This window comes from Gymnogyps californianus, chromosome 16 (genome assembly GCF_018139145.2).
Source record: "Gymnogyps californianus isolate 813 chromosome 16, ASM1813914v2, whole genome shotgun sequence".
NCBI classification, from domain to species: Eukaryota; Metazoa; Chordata; class Aves; order Accipitriformes; family Cathartidae; genus Gymnogyps; species Gymnogyps californianus.
The window spans coordinates 6,141,410-6,161,307 of NC_059486.1; the positions used below are offsets into that span (position 1 = coordinate 6,141,410).

At 58.8% G+C, this 19,898-nt stretch overlaps 1 protein-coding gene across 1 annotated transcript; it reads left to right on the forward strand.

Moving 5' to 3' along the window:
- The first annotated feature begins 581 nt into the window (after positions 1-581).
- Positions 582-10,768, forward strand: LOC127022987 (immunoglobulin lambda-1 light chain-like). Its single transcript, XM_050906876.1, has 4 exons — positions 582-635; positions 769-1,053; positions 8,618-8,659; positions 10,261-10,768. Exons 1-4 carry the CDS (start codon positions 590-592, stop codon positions 10,581-10,583), a joined length of 696 nt encoding a protein of 231 aa, XP_050762833.1. The 5' UTR covers positions 582-589; the 3' UTR covers positions 10,584-10,768.
- The last annotated feature ends 9,130 nt before the right edge of the window (positions 10,769-19,898 follow it).

Sequence of the window (19,898 nt, forward strand, 5' to 3'; positions counted from 1 at the left end):
TCATCGGTCACAGACAACATTCAGCTGAGGAGCTCGGAGGGATGGAAACGGGGGCTTTGCTCCTGCCTTTTCCCAGCCCTTTCCCCATGGGAGAGCCTAGTTGGACCCAGGTGGACCCCAAAAATCCACCCCAGTGGCAATAGCCTGGGCAAGGGCTTGTCCTTCCATCCCCGGCACAGGCACCAGCTCATCTGCTCCCCACAACCTGTGGGGGGATGTTGGAGCTGCGGGTGCTGCCTGCCCCCCGGCCCCCTTGCCCCCAGCAGCCCGGCTCTACCGTGCCCTTTGGCCTTGCAGCCTCTCGGCCAAGGCTGGGGACCCGGTGTTTGTGCTGGTGGGTTTGGGGCTCTGAGGTGGGACGTGTCTCCGCTCTGTGCCCTTGGACAAGCCCTGCTGCATCTGGGGCGGTGGGCTGGGCGGGGAGCGGGGAGGGAGGTGGGGAGAGAGGCGCGGGCAGGATCCTGCCATGAGCGCGGGGTCAGATTTGCATGGAGGGGCCGTGCCCCGGGCGGGTGGGGGCTTAAAAGGGAGTCGGGGTCCATCAAAGAGCCCCATCGTCGTGGGGACGCGGAGCTGGTGGGATCGCGCCATGGCCTGGGCCCCTCTCCTCCTCGCGGTGCTCGCCCACAGCTCAGGTGCCATGGCCAGACTCGCTGCGCCCGGCCGGGGCCTTTGGGGACAGGGGCCCCGTCCGCTGCCCGGGGAGGGCTGTGGTCGTGGGGCACTGGCTGACCCCCATCTTCTCCCCTCTCTCCTCTCCGTCTCCAGGTTCCCTGGTCCAGGCAGCGGTGACTCAGCCGGCCTCGGTGTCAGCGAACCCGGGACAAACCGTCCAGATCACCTGCTCCGGAAGCAGCTATGGTGTTGGCTGGTACCAGCAGAAGGTTCCTGGCAGTGCCCCTGTCACTGTGATCTACAACAACGACAAGAGACCCTCGGGCATCCCTTCACGATTCTCCGGGTCCAAGTCCGGCTCCACTGGCACATTAACCATCACTGGAGTCCAAGCCGAGGACGAGGCTGTCTATTTCTGTGGTGGCTACGACAGCAGCAGTACTGATCCCACAGTGACACGGAGCAATGGGGAAGTGATACAAAAACCTCCCGCCATCGCAGGCACCAGTTAGGAGTCTCTGCTGTGCTCGTTTGATGGTGGGCCTGGTCCCCACCATGGCCCTGCCCTGTGCTGCAGGTGGCTGTGCCTGGTGGCCTGGCTCTGCCGTCCCTTAGAGCCCCAGGTCTGTGCCATCCCCGGTCATTTGGGGAGGGTTTGTACATCACTTGGGAACGTGCCACTCTCCATGGCCACATTGCCCATTGCTGGGATCCAAGCTGAGGCACAGGCTGTCTCTTACTGTGCTGGCTGGGACACCAGTGCTGATCAGGGTCATGGTGACTCCCAGCACTGGGGAAGTGAGACACAAACCCACTGTTGCTCCAGGGCCCCTCGGGTGCCGCCTGCTGCTGCTGCTACTGCTATTGCTGCTTGGACACGGTGTTGGAGCAGCAAATGTGCCTGTGAGGCGGCTCCTGCCGTGGGGCACGTGCTCTGCTCCAGCATTTCCCCTCCGTGCTGCCCGCAGGCAGACAGTCCCCTGCAGCCCTGCCCTTCCTGTGCCCGTCAGCTCTCTGTGCCCCGGGCTCCCTGGGGCTGCTAGCATCGGGGACAGGTCGTAGGGGTGTGGGCATTTCCCACGAGTGCAGCCACTCTTGGGCTGGGCATGAGGCTGCCGAAGGCAGGTGCGATCCCTGTGCCCTGGGTCAGAGCAGGCCTGGCTGGGGTCTGCCCCGACGGCTGCAAGCAGAGCCCCTGGGCTGCCCCAGCTCTGGCTGCGTTTGCCCAGTGCTGGCCCATTGGGCTCATGAGCAGCTCGTGGGGAGGCACTGCTGGAGCCCTGGGACTCAGTGCCGGACGGCTCCCGTTGTGCTGGGGAGTGGATGCCTGGGAAGCACAAAGGTCTGGAGCGGTGGGCCTGGGCTGGCAGGGGAAGAGCCAGGGCAGAAAAGCAGCACAGCAAGAGGGTACCTTAGGGACCTGGGACAGCCATAGGAGGGCAAGATGCTGCAAGTGGGGTGGGGAGTGCTGGGGATTGGCGTCGTCCCAGCCCCATCACTGGGAGCTGCGAGTGCCACCTGCCCCCCTTGCCCCCAGCAGCCCGGCTCTACCGTGCCCTTTGGCCTTGCAGCCTCTCGGCCAAGGCTGGGGACCCAGTGTTTGTGCTGGTGGGTTTGGGGCTCTGAGGTGGGACGTGTCTCCGCTCTGTGCCCTTGGACAAGCCCTGCTGCATCTGGGGCGGTGGGGCTGGGCGGGGAGCGGGGAGGGAGGTGGGGAGAGAGGCGCGGGCAGGATCCTGCCATGAGCGCGGGGTCAGATTTGCATGGAGGGGCCGTGCCCCGGGCGGGTGGGGGCTTAAAAGGGAGTCGAGGTCCATCAAAGAGCCCCATCGTCGTGGGGACGCGGAGCTGGTGGGATCGCGCCATGGCCTGGGCCCCTCTCCTCCTCGCGGTGCTCGCCCACAGCTCAGGTGCCATGGCCAGACTCGCTGCGCCCGGCCGGGGCCTTTGGGGACAGGGGCCCCGTTCCGCTGCCCGGGGAGGGCTGTGCTCGTGGGGCACTGGCTGACCCCCATCTTCTCCCCTCTCTCCTCTCCCTCTCCAGGTTCCCTGGTCCAGGCAGCGCTGACTCAGCCGCCCTCGGTATCAGCGAACCCGGGACAAACTGTCCAGATCACCTGCTCCGGTGTTTACAGCAGCAGCAATGTTGGCTGGTACCAGCAGAAGGTTCCTGGCAGTGCCCCTGTCACTGTGATCTACGATAGCAATGACAGACCCTCAGGCATCCCTTCGCGATTCTCCGGATCCTACTCCGGCTCCACAGCCACGTTAACCATCACTGGAGTCCAAGCTGAGGATGAGGCTGTCTATTACTGTGGTGGCTACGACAGCAGCAGCAGTACTGATCCCACAGTGACACGGAGCAATAGGGAAGCGATACAAAAACCTCCTGCCATCGCAGGCACCAGTTAGGAGTCTCTGCTGTGCTCGTTCGGTGGTTGGGCAGGTCCCCACCATGGCCCTGCCCTGTGCTGCAGATGGCTCTGTCTGGTGTCCCGGTTCAGCTGTCCCTTAGAGTCTGAGGTCTGTGCCCATCCCCAGTCATATGAAGAGGGGATGACCCCCAGTAGCCCTGGCCCTGCCCCGTGCTGCAGGGCTGAGTTCCCCTGCACTCCCAGGCTGGCACCCAGGGCCCTGCCGGGTGCCTCCCTGCCCTCCTCCCAGCCAGCTGCGCCAGGAGCCCCAGGGCACTGGGCACCTGCTCCCCCCAGCCAGTGCTGATTTTAGCCCATAAAGGATGTGGTTTCTGGTGGTAGATGTTCGCACCAGCCATGCCATGGCAGTTTCAGGATGGTTTATCCTGCAAGGCTGCTCAGCACATCCTACACTTTCCCTTATCGTTTGCTTCCAGGCATGTCCGGGCAAGCCACGTGGCAGCAGCTAATAGTGCCTGGCATGGCCTCTGTTGCTCAGCCCTGGCAGCTGGGACACAGCAGTTGTGTGTAGCCTCCCCAGTGCCCCCCCCATGACTAGCACCCCCTCACCTGCCCCCGCTCCTGCCGAGGCCATGTGCCAGGCAGGTGCTGAAGGGCCAGCACCCCTGGTACGTCCAGCACATCATCAGTCCTTCTCCATGCCTCCCTCCAAGCAGAAGAGCTGGACTTTCGAGCTGAACATTGTCCCCCTTATTGTCCTCCCCTAAAATGGGATGGAAACCCCATGGAAGTCTGAGAAATGTTCAGAAACGGGTCATCCACAATAGATGGCATCGGCTTCAGCTAAATGCTTTGCATAGACAATTTCAGTGATTTTTTTTGGCTGGTTTTAGCCTTTGCACCAATGCACAAGCCTACCGAGGCAAACCAAACCTCTGGAACAGAAAGTGCCTCGAACCACAAAATCTTTGAAGCATCAGTTATTTTCTAGTGACTCAGGAGGTTCACTGACTCTGCCTCTTTCTATAACCACTTGCACAAACCACAGCATTTGAATATTTTCGAGTTCAATTTAAGTTGGTGCTATTGAAATTCAGCACTCCAAGACCTTGTTTGCTCTGAACTGAGCATGCTGTGCCCTGTGAGATTGGCACCATGCTGGGAAAATACTTTACAAAGCAGCAGCCAAGCCTTCCCTGGGGAATTTAAAGTTAATCAGTCTTAGCTGAAACCCATCCTGGCTCATCCCTGCCTTGGCTATCGCAGCTGTATGTAGACATCCGCATCCCTTGCATGCTTTTCTCTGCTAGTCCCAGCTCTTCCTCTTTACCGACAGCCTCTGATGCCTCCTCTCCAACCACTTTTGCATGCCCTGGCCCTTGGCAGATGCTCCCAGGAGCGCTCACCCCAGGGGTGTTGCTCCAAGGGGCTAAGGCAGGGACTAATACTGTGCTACCGGGAGCAGCAGCCCAGGGGATGCAGAATGGGCAGGGGTAGCTCTGCAGGAAGCTGAGTTCCTGGGTGGGTAGGGGATACTGCTGGCAGGGTGCTTGGAGCAAACCTGCAGGTCTCTGCGGTCTCCCTTTCTCCTGTGCAAGGAAAATATGTCTGCTATGCCCTTCTGTCCGTGCTGCTCCTCCCTGCTGCTCTGGAGCTGGCTTAGCTGGTGGAGCAGCACCATCTTCCACCCCCGGTGCCTTGGGAAGCAGCCACCACCTCAGCAGAACCAGGTGAGATGGGTTTAAGTAAGTGCTCCACTTGGCGCTGAAGGCCGCTCTGGCACCGTCCAGCTCAGCTCCCAAAGGCAGGAGGGTGCCCAGGGCAGGACCGGCAGCACATGGGCTGCCTGCCCTCCACTGCGCTCACCCTGGCAGTAATGCATGTTTGCCCTCAGCACACACATGCGCTGGGACCTGCTGCCCTCACTTGCCCTTTAGTTCATGCTCCTCACACCCCTCTGGCCCCCGGCTTGCCCATAGCCCAGGCCATGCCACCCACTCAGGGCTGCCCATGCTCGGCACATCTCTGGCATCCCCGCATGGCCCAGCCCGGGGAGGAGTGCTGTGGAGGAGTGCTGTGGTGCTCAAATAGGGTGAAGCTGGACCTGGTGAGCTGCCACCCCCTCCCCAGAGACAGGGTGGGACTGATCATAAGGCCACCAAAGGCAGACTGGCCCAAACTCAGGGGGCACCTTCACTAAAACTTGTGAGCCAGCGAGCATTTTACACAGGGGGTGTTTGGAGGGGGATTGACATGTGATTTCAGCCAAGACTTTGGCCAACGGATAAGCACAGCTTATCCAGCACAGCTGCTGGATATCCCTTGGGAGAGACGGGTCGGGGGGAGGATGCACAAATACCATCCCTACTCCGTCATCCCCAGCAAGTGGCACTGCACAAGCTGTGTCAGTGGCTGGGAGCCCGGCTGCCTCCCCGCCATGCTCACAGGGCGCCAGGGCCGCCGGCTGGGCATAAGCAGCTGCTTCGGCTTCAGCGCAGCAATGTGTCACTGCGCTTATTTCTTTGGCAGTGGGACCCAGCTGACCATCCCCGGTAAGTCACTCTAATGCTCACACATGGTCTTCCCAGTGCCGGGGGCTGTATGGGCTCTTCCTGGGGTTTGGGGTGTGTTTTTTTTCTTTCTTCATCTGCTCCATTTGGTTATAGTAGCGTGTCCTCTGTCTGTCTAACTGCACTGAAACGTATTGACGTGCCTTTCCTTGACAGGAGGAAACAAGGTTTTATGGGCTAATTGGGCTTTGCTGCTTGCAAATCATTTTTGGTCCTTTCAAATCTGCAGACCCTCTACTGATCCTGTGGGTCTTGTTCAACTTGTCTGAATGCAAGAGTTACTGGGTAAAAGTATATCTATATATTTGTCAGACAGCCAGATTATATTGGAGTTTATGAAACAGAAATTTCTTAACATTTCTCTTTCTCCTAAGGAGAAGCTCCTAGCTATGCTCTATGGTATGATGAGGAAATATATAGGGGGTTGAAGTGGAAGGCTTCAAGTCTGAGCCGATGGGTTGGGCTTGCTGGCTGAGGACAAGGTTGCATCTTCATGTCTCAATGGCACTCAGGAGGATGGCTGCCTCTTCAGCCTCCAAAAAGGAGCATAGCTGAGCCTTGGCTACAGCTGCATGGCACAGGGCTGAGGCGTGGGATGCTGGTGACAGGGAATCCTGCAGACATGCATGCTGCGTGTCCTCTGGACAGCTGGGGCCTCTTACCTCCAGGGCAGTGTTTTTAGATTGCTAGGCTGAACATGAAAAAAAAAAAAGCTGACTACAGAGACCTTGAGCTATTAGCTCCTTTGATGGTGGTAGGAGCTGCACTGAGACTCCAGCCAGGACCAAAACCCCATGGGTACAGCTGTGTCCGCACTATAAAGACCTTCCTCCTTCCACATCTGCCTCCCCATGCCGCTCTCCTCGCAGGCCAGCCCAAGGTCTCCCCCACCATCTACCTCTTCCCGCCATCCTCCGACGAGCTCTCGGCACAGAGCAAAGCCACCCTGGTGTGTCTGCTGGGAGACTTCTACCCCGGCACCGTGCGGGTGGCGTAGACGGCCGACAGCCATGCCCTCACCAGTGGCATCAAGACCGGCCAGAAGCTACCTGACGCTGAGTGCCGCCGACTGGAAGAGCCACAAGACCTACACCTGCAAGGTCACACATGAGACCGGCATCATCAAGAAGGTCCTGAATAGATCTGAGTGCTCCTAACCCCACTGGGGATCAGACAGCCCTGGCCCTGGAGCATCACATTCCCCAGCACAGTGCTTCACCACTTGCCCCATCCCTGTCCCCTCCTTCTGTGCAAGTCTCTGCCATCTCTGTGGGTGCTTCCTTCTCGCCCTACCTGAATCCCTCCCATCTGCCCTGCCCCGTCCTCTCATCCTGGGCATCACCCAAATAAACCCTGAGCTAGCACTGGCCCTGCATCCGCATCTCCCAGTCCTTTCTCCTTGGTCAAATATGATCATGACCCTGCAACAAAACATGGCCCCAGTCAGTGAGAGCTTAACTGCTCACTCCCACGTCTTGAGCTCGCTGGGTTGGTGCATTTTCCCCTGCGATGGTCTGCGGCTGGTCCTTGGGAGTCTCCAGCTGGCTGCTGCCTTCCCTCCCCGGGCTCCTGCCCCAAATGCTGTTGCACCTGGGGAGCAGAGCAGGAGCCATCTCAGGCGCTAGGGCTGCACTAGCCCTGAGTTTGGTCCATGGGCACTGGCTTGATCTCCCGCAGCAAAGGCAGGAGCTAAATTAAGTTGGAGAAAGCAGCCAGCCAGGGCTCCTCCACTGCAGCGCCCAGTGCTGGCTGATGCACCTAGCCCTCCCTTCCACCTCTGGACCAGGCCCCCCAACCCAGGCAGGGCATAAAGCGCTGAGACCTGTGCTGAGCTCTGTAAGGGCAGAAATAAAAACCCCTGTGAATTCAGCCTTCGGTTATCACGCACTGGTGCAGCGATAGGTTCCTTCAGTGAGCATCCCGGAGCCTGATCTTCCGGCATGGCTGGCAGGCTTCATTGGCTCAGGGGGGCTCTGAACTCCCCCACACCAGAGCCGGCCCTGCACCAGTGCCTTTGCCGGTGCTGAGATGCCGGGTGTGACAAAGGGAAGTGCTTATTTACCCTCGGTGGGATGGTCCAGTGCCCCGCGCCCACCCCCAAGCACAGGGCTGAGCTCCGGCACAGCAGCGGGCGCAGTGTGACGGCAGCCGGGGCTGCACCACTCCCCTGCCACGGGCTGCCCCAGCACAGGGCAGCCCGACACAGCTGCCGCAAGGCTCGCCCACCCGCCAGGCACCAAAAATCCTGCCCAGGTAAGGATGTGGGCTGTGCTGGGGGTCCAGTTTTGCCCCAGAGAGGAGGGCCAGGCTGCAGGGTGGCACGGCCGCCGGGAGGTGGGGTCCCCTATGAAACCACGCACCTACGCCAGCGCTGGTGTTTCTGGGCAGTGGGAAGGACAGCTGGATGGTTTATTCATGAGGCTTACCCACACACATACTGTCTGATGACTGGTGGTCCCCATTTGCCCCGGCTTCAGCCATGGTGTGGCCTGAGGGGTGGCAGGACAGTGGCTGATGCCCCTCCAGGGCAGCCCACAGCCACCTGCATGGCAGCAGCGCAGGTCGAGGCAAGGTGCTGCCTGTTGCACCTTAGGGGCACCCAAAGCCTCCACCAGCCCTTCCTCACCTGGGATTAATGTCCCCACACCACAGGCAGGGACATGGGCTTGTAACGAGCACGAGGCACACGGTTCTGCGTAGCAGTGGGTCCCTGGACCAGCCAACGATGCAGCCACAGCTCTGGAGAGCCCAGCCAACGTGGTCCATGTGGGATGGCAGGGCCAAGGCCACCCATTTTCCCGTGGCCCCTCCAGCAAGGACACACAGTCGTCCCCATATGGCTGTCCTGCTGCTCCTGCCCTGCCACATCCACTGGGGCACATCCAGTACCGTGCATCCATCCTGCTGTGTCCATCGGGGCACCTCCATCCCATCACCTCCATCCTGCTGTGTCCATCGGGGCACCTCCATCCCATCACCTCCATCCTGCCACATCCATGGAGGGCCCAGGACTGCTCCTGCCATGAGGCAGGAGGTTTTTGCATGGCCCTGTATCACTGTGTGGTGTATTCGGGGCCGGGACCATGTTGACCGTCCTAGGTGAGTCGCCGACTTCTTCTCGGTCTTTCCTTCCCCACCGCGAAATTGTGACATTTTGTCGATTTTCGGTGATTTGGGGTTTTTTCCTCGGACTTGGCGCTGGGCTGGGGTCTGCCGCCGGTTCAGGGACGGGCACTAAGCGCAGCGTTGCGGGCTGTGTCTTGTCCCTGTGGACTCGGAGGACTCTGGTGCGCGCCATGGAGGATTGGGGGGTGTTTTCTCAATTGAAAGATCTTAAAATTTGGCCAGGAAATGTGTCTGAGGTCTCAGGGAGCCTATTTCAGAAACTCAGGTTTAGATCTCTAAGAAAGTCAATTTTTGTCTTTGTTAAAGAAATTAGTCGTTAGTCTAAGGTCTAAGGTCTAAGTCCTCAACTCTTAGTCCTGAGGACTAAGTCTGTTGCCCTTGGTGAGGAGTAGGGGCTTCTCTGCGGGGCCCCACAGCCGAGGGTGCGGGCGCTGCGAAATGGCAGCCTGTCCTCAGCTGCGAGCAGGCTGAAGTCACGTCCGACTTTGTGCTAAAATGGCACGTCCCTAGGATCTTAACCAAAAGTTTTCAGGGGTATCTGAAAGAGCCCGTTGTCCAGGTAAGCTGTGTCAAAAACGGAGATTATTGTGTTGAAAATGCTGCCGGGAAAGTTGTTTGTCTGTCTTTGTAATTTTTAAAAGAATTTGGCCAAAAATCCCAATCTGAACCAAATTACTAGGGGCGTAAGATTGAGAAAAATGTAGTTTGCCAATTTCTTCAGCAGAAAGTTTTTAATGGCAGAGTCCTCCAGGTTTTCAAATAGAGATAGAGATAGAGACATTGTACATTTGGGGAGGCACCAGAACCACCTCGGAAAGACCAAACGTCTTTTCTCCGTCTTCCTTCGGGTGATTCTTAATTGTACTTTTTCTGAGACAAGTCTGAAAGTGTCTGAAAGCAGAACTGGGCAGAAAACAAGATGGTTTGTCTTTGAAATTTTGATTTTTAAAAAAATTGCCTTGCAAAAGGAAAGAAATGGGTTTATGGCAACTAACCAGACATTTTGTTTCAAATATATATATCATATATATATGAATATATATAATATATATATAACAAATATATTTTATCTATGAAAAATATATATACATAAATATGTATATTATATAAATGTTATATAATTATACATATATTTGTATAACAATATATACTACATATATATGTAGTAGATTGTATATTTTATCTATGTAATATATAATATACATATATATGATGTATATTAGCTATATATATAGATATCTGTAATATATGTGTATAGCACATATATATACATGTAGTATATATATAACATATACACGTATATATGGGATGTATGTATATGTGTATGTGTATTACACACACGCATATATACACATATATTTATTTATATATATATGTAAAATATATATATATAGATGCATCCCAAACCTAAATACATTAGAGTGATAAATGATAAACTCTTAGCTGTGGGGGAAGTGTGGAGTTTCTGGGCAGTGCCAACTGGGGCAGGCAGGGCAGGCAGGGCAGGCAGGCAGGAGGCTGTGGCGGGGCACAGGTTCCCCCCTGACCCCACGCCGCTCTCTCTCCCCTCGCAGATCAGCCCAAGGTCTCCCCCACCGTCCACCTCTTCCCACCATCCTCCGATGAGCTCTCGGCACAGGGCAAAGCCACCCTGGTGTGTCTGCTGGGAGACTTCTACCCCGGCGCCGTGCAGGTGGCCTGGACGGCCGATGGCCGTACCCTCAGCAGTGGCATCGAGACTGGCCAGCCCCAGCGGCAGACCAACAGCAAGTACATGGCCAGCAGCTACCTGACGCTGAGTGCCGCCGAATGGAAGAGCCACGAGACCTACACCTGCAAGGTCACGCACGAGGCCGGCAACGTGGATAAGAGCCTGAATAGATCCCAGTGTTCCTAACCCTGCTGGGACCTCCCCGCACCCGGCAGCCCCTTGCCGGCCCCTTGCCGGCGCCCTCCCTCTTCCCCGCTGCTGGGGGCAGCGGCTCCCCCCCCACCGCAGATGTCTCTCCCCATGTCCCCCTGTCCCCTGCTCCTGTCCCCCCGCCCTGAGTGTCACACGAATAAACACCGACACTGAACTAGCGCTGGCTCAGCATCCCTGTCTCTGTGTGCTTCCAACGCGCCTGCTCCCCTCTGCGCCGGCCAGCAGTGCCCCAGTGGCACCAGTATGGAGGCGGGTGGAATGGGAACACACATGCACGCGCACGTGCACACACATATATTGCTGTGGCTCCTTGCAGGTCTTGCTCACCCCTGGGGACCCCAATGAACCCCCCTGGCACTGCCAAGACCAGGGGATGAGCAGCCTGGGGCAGCAGCCTGGTCTAAGCCCCCATGCCAGCAGCGAGCACGTGGCCCTGGCTGTGCCATCCTTGTCCCTTGCCCGCTGGCCTCTGAGTGCCAGCTCCCTTGCAGGGACATGTGGCTTGTGGTGGGGCCATAGCTAGCCTTGTCCCTTTGCTGGCCAGCCCTGGCTCTGTCCCCGTTTCCTCAGTCACCCCCGTGTCCCCCAGGATGGGGGTGCCCGTGTAGCCACCAGTCGTGCACACACACCAGTCTGTCCCTTGCACCCTGTACCACGGCAGCATGGGCCCCTGCGTGCCACATGCCCTGTCCCCATCCCAGCACAGCCCTGGGGAAGTTTCCCTGCGGCCCTGCAGACAGAGCAGCTTACAGCCATGGCTCTGCTGAGAGCGCCAGTGCTCAGCTGCGGTCACCCCATCAGAGCTGCCAGGAGCCACCCCAGGGACAGGGGATGGGAGCACCCAGCCATGCTGTGTGCAGCTCTGGGGGAGATGCCCCTTTGCCAGCCTCTTAGTAAAGGGGGGACAGCCCCACCACATCCCCCTCCCCAAGCTGTGTCAGTGCCAGTGGGGTGCCTGGCCCCACCAGGCTTTGGGTTGCCATGTGTCCCTGCAGGCGCCTTCTGGGGACACAGAATCATAGAATCATAGAATGGTTTGGGTTGGAAGGGACCTTTAAAGGTCATCTAGTCCAACCCCCCTGCAATGAGCAGGGACATCTTCAACTAGATCAGGTTGCTCAGAGCCCCATCCAACCTGACCTTCAATGTTTCCAGGGATGGGGCATCTCCCACCTCTCTGGGCAACCTGTGCCAGTGTTTCACCACCCTCGTCGTAAAAAATTTCTTCCTTGTATCTAGTTTAAATCTACCCTCCTTTTGTTTAAAACCGTTATCCCTTGTCCTATTGCAACAGGCCCTACAAAAAAGTTTGTCCCCATCTTTCTTATAAGCCCCCTGTAAGTACTGAAAGGCCACAATAAGGTGTCCCCAAATCCTTCCCTTCTGCAGGCTGAACAACCCCAGCTCTCAGCCTTTCCTCATAGGAGAGGTGTTCCATCCCTCTGATTATTTTTGTGGCCCTCCTCTGGACCCGCTCCAACAGGTCCATGTCTTTCCCGTGCTGAGGGCTCCAGAGCTGGATGCAGTACTTCAGGTGGGGTCTCACCAGAGCGGAGTAGAGGGGCATTATCACCTCCCTTGACCTGCTGGCCACGCTGCTTGTGATGCAGCCCAGGATACAGTTGGCTTTCTGGGCTGCAAGCACGCATTGCTGGCTCATGTCCAGCTTTTTATCCACCAATACCCCCAAGTCCTTCTCCACAGGGCTACTCTCAATTGCTTCATCCCCCAGCCTGTATTGATGCCGGGGCACAGGAGGAATGATCAGACCCCCGGGAGCCTGGCCATGGGGAGTGACCCCTAGTGAGGCGCAGAGGTCAACCCCACTCGGGGCAGCCCTCGTGCCCGTCCCAGGGACCTGGACACCCACGACCACAGTGGCTCCTCTCTGCCTCCTGCTGGCAATCGGCCGCCCTGGGAAGGCCAGGGGCCAGCCAACACCTTCACCGTGGAATGGGCACTCCCCATGTTGGCCTTGCTTGGGGCAAAGCCCCCAGCAGCCGACAAGGAGAAAGCACCGCTCTGTGCAGCACTGCCGGCTGTGTGTCCTCCCTGCTGCGTCCATCTGTCCTGTTCACCCCAGCACCTCTGTCCTGTCCACCTCAATGCCTCCATCCATCCTACCCACCCCAACAGCTCCATTCATCCTACCCACTCGAGCATCTCCATCCATCCTACCCACCCCAACGCCTCCATCCATCCCAGAAAGCTCTGATGGAGCTGCCCACCCTGGCTCTTTAATGCTCTTTTTTACCCAGCTGTTCAGCAACCACTTGAGGATTTCTCAGGCAATGAAGCCAAAACAAAACCAAAAATCTTCTGCCAAACTCAAACTCTAGGAGACAAGATCCAAGGGGGCAGTTTCTGCTCTCTGCATTGTTCCTTGTCTGGCAAAACATCTAAGGAAACGGAGCCTCCCAGGGAACGAGCACTGCGGCAGCAACCCCAAACCTGCCAGGAAAGCAAACACCGAAGAGGAACTTCGAGTGGAATTAAGTTTCTTTCATCCATCTCTTGCTCACATGGACATGCCAGGGTGGGCAGTGATGGCCTGAACACAGGCTGCCTGGAGACAGCAGCTCCCTGCTCCATGCTGTCCCCATGTCCCCATGCCCAAACTGCTCCCCCCCTGCCCTGCCTATGTCCCCTGCACCCAGGGGTCACCCAAACAAACACTGCCACCGAGCTCGCGCTGGCTGTGCGTGGATGGCCATGTCTCCTGCGCCCCTCACCCCGTTCCTGTGCTGGCGTTATCTCCACGTGCACTAAAATCAGCTTTTGCCAAGCAGTGATACTGTTTGCGGCTGCTGTTTCTCTCTCGCTGCTGGTGACCCTGCAGCCCCTGGGGACGTGGGGCACTGGGAGGTGTACCGAGTGTCCCAGGCCTCTGTCGGCCTGCCTCCCTGCCTGCGTGCCACCGAAGGGGGTCATCCCGGCTGGTGCAGGCAGGGGCTCAGCCCCTGCAGCACAGCCCCACTCTCACCCCCACCAAAGCTTCACCCCCTGCTGTGCCTGGGGCCGCCCCGGGGTGTCCCGCTCTGCGGCTGCTGGGGTTTCCCCGGCTGCACCAGGCATTTTGTCCTCGACGGGGGACAGCACGAGCCTTCCCCAGGCACCCCGAGCAGCTCCAGGGACACGTGCCAGTGCTGCGGGGATGTGTGTCAGCCCTGTGGGGGCCGTGGGCACTGTGCAGTCCTGGCAGGGCACAGATGGGAGGGGCAGGGGGGACATGAGCCCTGGTCTGCCCCAACCCTCCTTCCCTCCTGCTTTTTGGCAGGGAGCTGGCAGCAGGGCCTGGACCCCACCAGAGGTGCCAAGAGGCAGCTCATGCTCCAAAACAACTTTATTGGCTTTATTCCGGCTTTATTCTGGCTTTATCCTGCTCCCCAGCTGGGCAAGGGAGACCCTGCCACGGCACAGCCCCGTGCATGGGGCAAACCCCCTTCCCATCGCCTTGCACAGGGGACTGGGCCGATGGAGGCAGTCCCAGTGTCCCTGCCCACGTATGGGGTGATAGGCTTGAGGTTTTCCCAAGAAACCCCATCCCCACGGAGCAAACCCGTGCCTGCGCCAGATCGCAGCCCACTGGGCTGCCACTGACCTCAGGGAAGGAGCCAGCAGTGGGATGCTCAGCCTGCACCAGAGCCAGGGGAAGGAAGGAAGGGCGATGGAGGGATCTGTCCTGCTGTGTTTCCAGATGAGCTCCTTTAAGAGACAGTTTCCTGGGCATGGAGAGCCCGCAGCGGCAGAGAGCCAGCAGAGTTGGTCCTGGGGGACTGCCGGGCTGTGGTAGGGGGTCTGGGAGGCGAGGGTCCCTGCAGTGCGGCTGCACACGCCTGTCCCGGCTTGCTGCTGGGAGGTGCGGACCCAGAGATGGCACCAGTTCCTCCACCCTGGCGCTGAGCCCCTTTCCACACTCAAGCAAGGTTATTCCCCTGCAAACCCCTGCCCGTGGCATCCTCGTCCCCAGCCTAGTGGTGCTGCCCAGGCTTTCGCCCAGGAGAGCGGCTGCCTGGGTTTCTGCCAGTCAAAAATGCCCCAAGGACCGAGACCTGCTGCCAGGAAAGATGCTCACTTTTTTTTCCACTGAGAAAGCTCAAGCCTCAGTAATTATTGATTCCAGTAGTTGGCAAATCATGCCCTTAAGCAGTGGTTGAGGCGGGGGTGAATGATGGGGTAACACAGGAGCCCCTGTCCCAGCCACGCTGCCAGGTTTTACCCTGCTAAATGCCACATTTTGGGGGGGTGGCTGGCAGGGAGGGGGGTGGCAGGGCAATGCTTTCCACAGGGCTTGAAATCCATCTTGATGTCCCACAGGTAAAACCTGTTCCTCGGTCATAGGACACCAGACCAAGCTTTTCACAGCGTCAGTTTGGGGCAGGTCCTGCTGGGCCACGAGCCAGGGTCTCACTTCAGCTCGGATCTGGGCAAGCAGAGCACAGGCGTGTTTCTGACTCTGGGGGCAGGAAACCTCACTAATTATTGATTAAAAGATTTTGCTAAATTCTTTCCATAAGCAACAACTGGCAAGGAAAAACCTGCTGAATTATAGATCAGTGGCCCCGGCCCCCCCAGGGCTCCCATACTCCCCCACCGCCCACAGCACGGCAGATTTCCAGCCACAGTTTTACCCATAACAAGACTTCAATAGGGCTGGGGAGCCACCGCTGGGAATCACACTGGGATGCGGGGTCTGATCCAGCCCCCGGCAGGGAGGGAAGCGGTGCCTGGGAAGAAAAGGCCTGTCCCGTTCCCGCAGCCACCCTCAGTGGGTTTTTCTGGTGAGCAAATGTGCTGAGTGAAACCGAAACCCGCGCCTCTCCCCAGCTGCAGCTCTCGCTCTCGCTCTGCCGTCTCCTGCACTGCAATTTTAAACAGTCATATATTTTTTTTGTTTTCCCAGCTCGCCATTAATTTTAAAACGAGGGGGATCTAATTTAGCAAATGAGATGCTTCAGGAAGGCTTTAATTAGCTGCAGAGAGAGGCAGCGGGTCCCACGGTGGGGTTGGGGCTTGTCAAGAGCTGCGCTCCCAGGCTGAGGCTCGCAGGCAAGGACTTAGCAAGGCCTTCGGGGCAGTCTAATGAACCCCGGTGGTTTAGACGCTTTGGGCTTGGAGGGGTCCCACAGCCGAGACCAGAGGGAGGGATGCGGGGATCGAGGCAGAGGGGTGTTGGGCCACGGGAGCTCTTGCAACCCTTGCCCCAAAACACCACCCCCAGCTGGCAGAGCCGGCAAGGCTCTGCTCCGGTCCCCAAACCCTGCCCTGGGGTGAGGGCAGCTCCCGCACCCACAACCTTGCGTTTGGGGGTGGCCATGCTGGAGCCCCTCCATGGGGCCCACCTCTGGCCAGGTTTATCCCCCAAAAACCAGCCTGGGCTTGCTTTTTTTAATTGCACGTCACTCGGCGATTTCCCCAGGCCACGGCAAGCCCCAGCATCTCGTGCCGGGAGGATTTGAGGTCTCCCTTTGTGGAGACGTGGCAGGAGCAGAGCGAGTGCACCTGGGGCTGATGAAACACCTCGTCTGGAGAGACATGGGCGACGTGGCGCAGCCGGAGGCGACGGGGGCGTCCCGCCTGCCCTCCCCGCCGCAGCTGCAGCCGCCCAAACAGCCGCCGTTCCTGGAGGGAGCAGGGGTGAAACTCGAAAGCAAGAGCTGGGGCTGAGAATAGCCCCAGCCCAGGCTGGTGGGAGCAGGGCAGAGCCAGACCCCGCTGGGGCAGCCGTGGGAGGACAGCACAAGTCCCCCTGCTTTGGCTCTGTGGCTGTGCCAAGCTCGGGCAATACTCGAAGGTCTCTGCCCTGCCTGAGCCAGGGGAAGCACCCGGAGGGGCTGCTGGTGGCTCCAGCACCCCATCCCCACATCCCCTCGCTCACGTAGCCACCTTCTCCGAAGGGTTTGGGGAAAGGCTGTGCAGAGCCCAGGCTGTGCCACGCCAGCTCTGGCCCCTCCCGGCCCCCTCAGCCGGCACCGCCATGCAGCTGTGCGGCCGTGGGGCATCCCCCAGCTAAATTTACTCCTCGCCCGCCACAGTCTCCAATCAGAAACTCGAAAGGGGGCCTGAAAAAAGGAAGCGAAACCGTCTCCAGCGGGTGCTGACGTGTGAAGGCAAGTGGGTGCCATGCAGCCGAGCCCCAAGTTGGCTCAGCCCCGAGATGGTCACCGGCTCTTTGCTGCGGCGAGCTTTGCCCCTGCCTCACCAGGCTGTCACCTTGTGGGGCCGTCAGCCACCGCGGCAGGGGGACAGGTTTTGGGGCAGCCTGAAACTGCCCAGAATTGGCAGGGTGGGTGGTGGTGGGGGACCAGGGACCCACTGGGGGCTGGTACCAAGGCTGGCGGGGCTGCGTGCCATGGCAGGGTGCGTGCTCCCAGCCCGGGGTCACCCCTCCTGTCTCCCGGGGGGTCCCTGGCAAGGCCCTCCCCAGCAGGGTCTCGCCTGGCAGAGAAGTCCCTGTCCCAGTGTGGGGTGTCTCAGCTGCTGCACATGCACATGCATGCACACACTTGCACACACACATACGTGCACATACACTTGCACATGTATGCGCGCGCGTGCACCCCTTCCGCCCCCCCTCAGTGATCCCAGCGCATCCAGGCCCCCCAGGCCAGGCACCGCTGACCCCACACATGTGGGGTTCAGGGCCAAGGCTGACCCTGACACTGCTCAGCTTGTGGCCTTGTCCCCCTGTGCCACCACCACAGGGGGACCAGCCCGGGGCCTCCTGCTGCCACCTCAGTGCCAAGTCACCCTGAATCATCTCTCATTAACTGAATTAAACTAATCAGTCCCTGCCTTCTGCCAGGCAGCCCCTTAGCTGGGCTTGTCCGTCAGTCTGACCTGCCACAGGATGCACAGGGCAGCCTCCAGACTCCCACAATATGGGGCAGATTTCCCCGAATTTGGGAAATAAAATACAGGTTATAAATGAATAAAATACAGGTTATAAATTATAAAATACAAGTTATGAATTACAAAATACTATCAAACACCCCCCGGGGAGCCCCAGGTCAAAGCCCCAGCTGGGGACAGCCAGAGAGCCCAAGGCCAAGGTTTATCGCCCTGCAATTGAAAGGGAATTAAATGAAATAAATAAATGTTTGAGGCTGGCATGGTTGAAAACACGACCTGAGCAATCAAGCCCACTTGCGAAGATGAGAGCATTTGCATAGCTCTGTCAAAACAGCAACCGCTGCGGCACGCAGCTGGCGGCCTGCAGGAAGGCACCAGGAGGAGCGGCCAGACCCCTCACCGGGGGTTTATTTAGATGTGTATTAAACCCTAGCCACAGCCTGGGGAGAGGTAAACAGCCCCAAAGACAAACACCAGGGCTTGTAAACAGGTTGTAAACAAGCTGAACCAACTTCAAAAATAAACACCTTTCAGCTGCTTCAAAATATTTATCATCTCAAGTTTAGTGTGATAATAAAATAAAATTCCCAGCAGAGCTTCAGCCTTGGTCTGGGGACCAAGAAAACCCTTGTTTTCTGCTCATATTTGGTGTAAACAGCCACATCTCCCCAGGCAGGTGTGCTGATGAAGAGGTTTTATCACAGGGCTGGTACTGCCCATCTAGAGAAATATGGTCGTCAAATTTCAGCCCTTGTTAGGACTCCCAAGATGAGATTTTTTAGCTTAATGTTAAGAAATTTCTAGGTAGGGAATGTTGGTGGCAGGGTGACGGCAAGGCGGTGGCAGTGGTGGCTGACGGCTGTGATGCAGGCGGCTGCCGCGGTCCTCGCCGGGCCCTCGGGAGCAAACAGAAGGGTTTGACTCAACCAGTTAGGGAGGACTTCAAGCCAAATTTGGTTTTCTCCCCCTCCACGGCCTGCTGGGGTGAGCGGTGCCAGTGCCACGGCTTTCGCAGCCAGTGCAGGGGGGACTAGAGGGGAACGTGGGGTGCACCCCGGGGCTGGATCCTGCACCCCAGCCAGTGCCAGCCTCACCCTGAGCAAATGCCACTGGCCCCAGCCACAGCACAGCCCCAGCCCTTTCCCCTTCCTCTGCAGCCACAGCGGGGGAAGAACATCGGGTTTAAGCATTTCTGCCATGTTTTGGGCACTTTTGGCCGGGCACCCCGGGTCGGCCATGGGCAGGGGGGTGCCGACACGCATCACCGGCCCCCCAGCTGAGCCTATGCTCTCCCCGGGCAGCTGTGCTGACCGCAGCCCTGCTGCTCGGGAACAGCCTTTGCTAAAATTACAGCGCGGCCGAAAACAAAAGCCCGCTTTGGCCAAACAGCAGCTGGGAGCCAGGAATAGCCCCAGCCCCAGCATGCGCCGCTTCCTCGGCACAAACTTTCCAGCACGTGGCACCCAGAGCATCGCTGCCCGGCCATGCCGTGGACAGGGCGGGAGGCGGGAAAAGCCATTTTTCAGCCCCATTTCAGCAATGGCTCTTGGGTGGGGAGCTTCCAGGTCCTTTTCCCGGGCAGCCAGGGCAGCCCAGTGTTCCAGGCGGGAGGCACAGGACCTCCCCAAATTTGGGGTCCCAGCAGGCTGCAGAGTGTGTGCTGAGCCCTCGGGGTGATTTTGCTGTCTGGCCGTACAGAGGGCCTCAGCTGCCAGACCCTGCCTGGTGCCACTACTGTCCTCTGCCAGGGGCACTGCAGCCGGCCGGGATGGGTGCCCCAGGGGATGGGGACCCTGAGCACAGGGGTGTCTGTTCCCAGAGCTCCTGCCAGGCATTTTGCCCCTCTGCTGCCCTTGGAGAGCCACAGCCTTGTGCCCTTGATGGACCCTCTGGGCAGGCAATATCTGGCCCCACTGCCCAGGTGCTCCTCACACCCTGGCCTGGTACTGGAGTGGACTGGGGGGCTGCAGCCATTTGGGGCTCACCATGGCTGACCAGGTCCTGCCATGCTCTGTGGCTGAACCTGCTGCTATTGCCAGCTAGGCCTGTGACCACCCTGGGCTGGACCCGGGCACATTCGTGGGGCAGCTGCCCCGCAGCCTGTGGGTGCAAGGGGCTGGGCCGTGCAGCGGGGCAGGGGGCACGGGGGGACTGGGGCACAGGGGCAACCGTGGGACATGGAGGGACATGGAGGCACAGACAGCATGGAGGACACGGGGGGACACGGAAGGACATGGGGGCACAGACAGCATGGAGGACGCAGGGGGAACATGTGGGAACAAGGGGCACCGGCGGCACGGGGGGACGCAGGGACATGACGGGACATGGGGGGAAACAGAGGGCACAGTGGGAGGGACATGGGGGGGCACAGGGACCACGGGGGACACGGGGGACAGCGGCACGGGGCACAGGGGTGCACGGGTGCCCGCAGCCGGG